Source organism: Arachis ipaensis, chromosome B03 (genome assembly GCF_000816755.2).
Source record: "Arachis ipaensis cultivar K30076 chromosome B03, Araip1.1, whole genome shotgun sequence".
In the NCBI taxonomy this organism is placed as follows: Eukaryota; Viridiplantae; Streptophyta; class Magnoliopsida; order Fabales; family Fabaceae; genus Arachis; species Arachis ipaensis.
In genome coordinates, this window is record NC_029787.2 from 55,753,494 (window position 1) to 55,756,185 (window position 2,692).

The 2,692-nt window shown below is 46.0% G+C and overlaps 1 protein-coding gene across 1 annotated transcript in view; it reads right to left on the bottom strand.

The window, feature by feature from the left end:
* The window catches only part of LOC110269698, a 3,219-nt gene extending 1,005 nt beyond the window's left edge, over positions 1-2,214 (bottom strand). Inside the window, exon 1 of the mRNA XM_021117573.1 lies at positions 856-2,214. Coding sequence (XP_020973232.1) covers positions 856-995 — 140 coding nt within the window. The 5' untranslated portion in view covers positions 996-2,214. The remainder of the gene's footprint in view (positions 1-855) is intronic.

Genomic DNA, 2,692 nt, shown 5'->3' on the forward strand with positions numbered 1-2,692 from the left:
AATTAAGAATAAAAGGGATTAAATAGGCTCAAAATTGGCTAACAATGGTTGATGAAAGGTAGGCTATTTGGGTAAGTGAGCTATTTGAAATGATGGCATAAATCATATAAATGCATGTATACATGGAATAATGGACATATAGACTCAAACAAAGCAAGGATTACACTCATAGAGAGAAAACAATTGCACACAAGAAGGAGAATAAGTGACTATAAGATGTAGCCACAAAACAAGGCTCAAAGCTCACTAGCTTGTGTTCTTAACTCAAAATTCATGTTCCAAAATATAGTTCTTCAAGCAAGTTTGGCATCAAGATATTCAAAATTGGCAATGTCAAGGTTGCCCCAAAGTATTAGTTTCCTAAGAGAGAGTTTCATTGTTCCAACCAAGTAAACTTATCATGCAAATGATATCAAAGAAAACCTAATCATGCAACCTATCCTACAACAAAAGAGTTCAGAAAATGAAAATTTATTTGGGTGTTACCTACGGAGATCGGTCGGCCGACCTCCCCACACTTAAAACTTAGCACGGTCCTCCGTGCTAGAGGTGATGCGCAATGGGTGGCAATGGCCAAGTCCCGAGTGTCCTTCATCTCCGTTATCATCGGTACTTCCGCTCGAAGTTGCGGTGGATGTGGAGATATCTGGTTCCTCCATGGGTGGGGTAACAATGCTTAGAAGTTTCTTCACGTGAGCATATCGGCATTGGTTACGCCTCTCACAACGGTCCAACTTCTTGTGAAGGTCTTCAAGGCGTTAGGTGGCTGATTTTTATGGCGTGGATGATGTAGTGGTGTTGCGAGTTGGTGTGGGCAGTCTAATGTCCTTGGTGACTTCCGGAGGCTTGAGGCACCTCTTGGTCGGAATAACATCGCCCTCGACCGGGATTGAGGTTCTCCTATCCTTAGTCTCTCGGTGGACGCCGGCTGCCGCCACTAATTCGGTCACCATAGCGGGGAATGGTAGATTTCCCTTGGTATGAATGCGCCCCATGGATTGGCGAATGGCATGCGAAATGTCGACCGGTTTCTCGGTTAAGATGCACCATATCAATAAGGCAAGCTCGGCGGTAATGGATGACCCATGGGTGCTTGGGAGCACGTAGTGAGCTAGAATTTGGGCCCATGCCGTGGCTTCTTGAGTGAGGAAGCGTGCATCTAAACCTTTTGGTCTTCGCTTTATGGTCCCCCGAATCCAACATGCTTCGGGTGAGGCAATTACGCGGAGGACTGCGTTCCAATCGAACTCACGGTCGTCGCATGCTGTCAAGACTTCTTGATAGGCGTCATATCCATCCGCTAACGGCCCAATCCCAAGGACTCCTCGGATAGCTTCCACTGTGATTGACACTTACTTCCGGCGCACAAAGATTGATGTGAGAAGGGGTGAGTGGTAGTTGGTGTAGAATTCCACCACCCATGATAAATTGACCTCCTTGGGTTGCCTCAAGAGGAACCTCCATTGCCTCCGGTCAATGTGTGGCATCACTATCGGAGTGAGGTGGGCCGGGAGGACTAGAAGAGGCTCTGGGTGATAATTCCTTTCAATCATCCTTGAATAAACAAGTTCGCAGTAGCGGTTAGGGAACTTGTTTGGATCCTTCGGAGGGTTGTCCTTCTCTAGAACATCAACGGGGCCCTTAGCCTTCTTTAGGAGTGGCTTGGCTGTTAGTTCCTGGCGTGCTCTATTGGATGCTGGCTTCTTCGGGGCTTTCCCGTTGCTCTTTTTGATGACCATCCTGTGATAGTAAGGAAAGGAGATAACATCAAACCCAAAGAAGCGTAATTGAATATGATTATGCAAATGAGAAATTGTGCCGTAAGAATATGGGTATCCTTATTACATGACAGCTGTAACATGTAACGAAGATAACATGTGATGAGCAAGGCAAATCATTGGCATGTGGTATAGGGATAGTGTAGGCATGCAAGGAAAAGGCATGAGAAGCACACACCCTCAAATACCAAAAGTGGGAAGCAATTTATGAAATGGTGAGTGGGTGGATTGTAGAATGTGAAGGTGCACCCAAAAGTGACTAGTTAAGAAGCAAGAGTCACAATGAGTTCAAAAGTATCAAGTATGCATTTCTTCAAACACTTGGGGTGCATCCTTTTGTAGTATGTAGATAGATGAGGGGGGAGCAATGTAACATTCCACAAACCAACATTAATCACTACAATGCACAGTGGTTATAAGAAAATCATGCAACACATCTCATTCATCAATGCAAGAGAAGTTATGACCCAAGTGCCTATGAAGCGTTAAATGGTAAAGGAGCCAAAAACACCCCAGAGAAGTGAGGGGCTCAAAAGAGGGGGGGGAAAAGAAAAAGACTACCTAAAAGAGAATGAAATTAACTGACTAAGAAGCAAAATAGAGAAGTAGAGCAAGAGGGGAGCCTAGTATAGTACCTTGAGAGAGATGGAAAAGGGTATGGGGGAGGAAGTTGTGGGTTGGAATGATGGAGAATGGAGGGGGCAATGTAGGGGCCACCGGAGGTGGGTGGTCGCCGGAGGTGATGGTAGGGGGTGGTTGTTTTGGGAGGGGAAGTAGTAGTAGGTAAATGGTTAGTAGAGGAGGTAAGAAGAAAAAGGGAGAAGAAGAATGAAGGGAGCAAATGTGCTCCCCATTAAGTTTACGTCGGTCATCCACGCGTGCGCGCACGGGGAGCGCAAGCGCAAGGAAGCGGG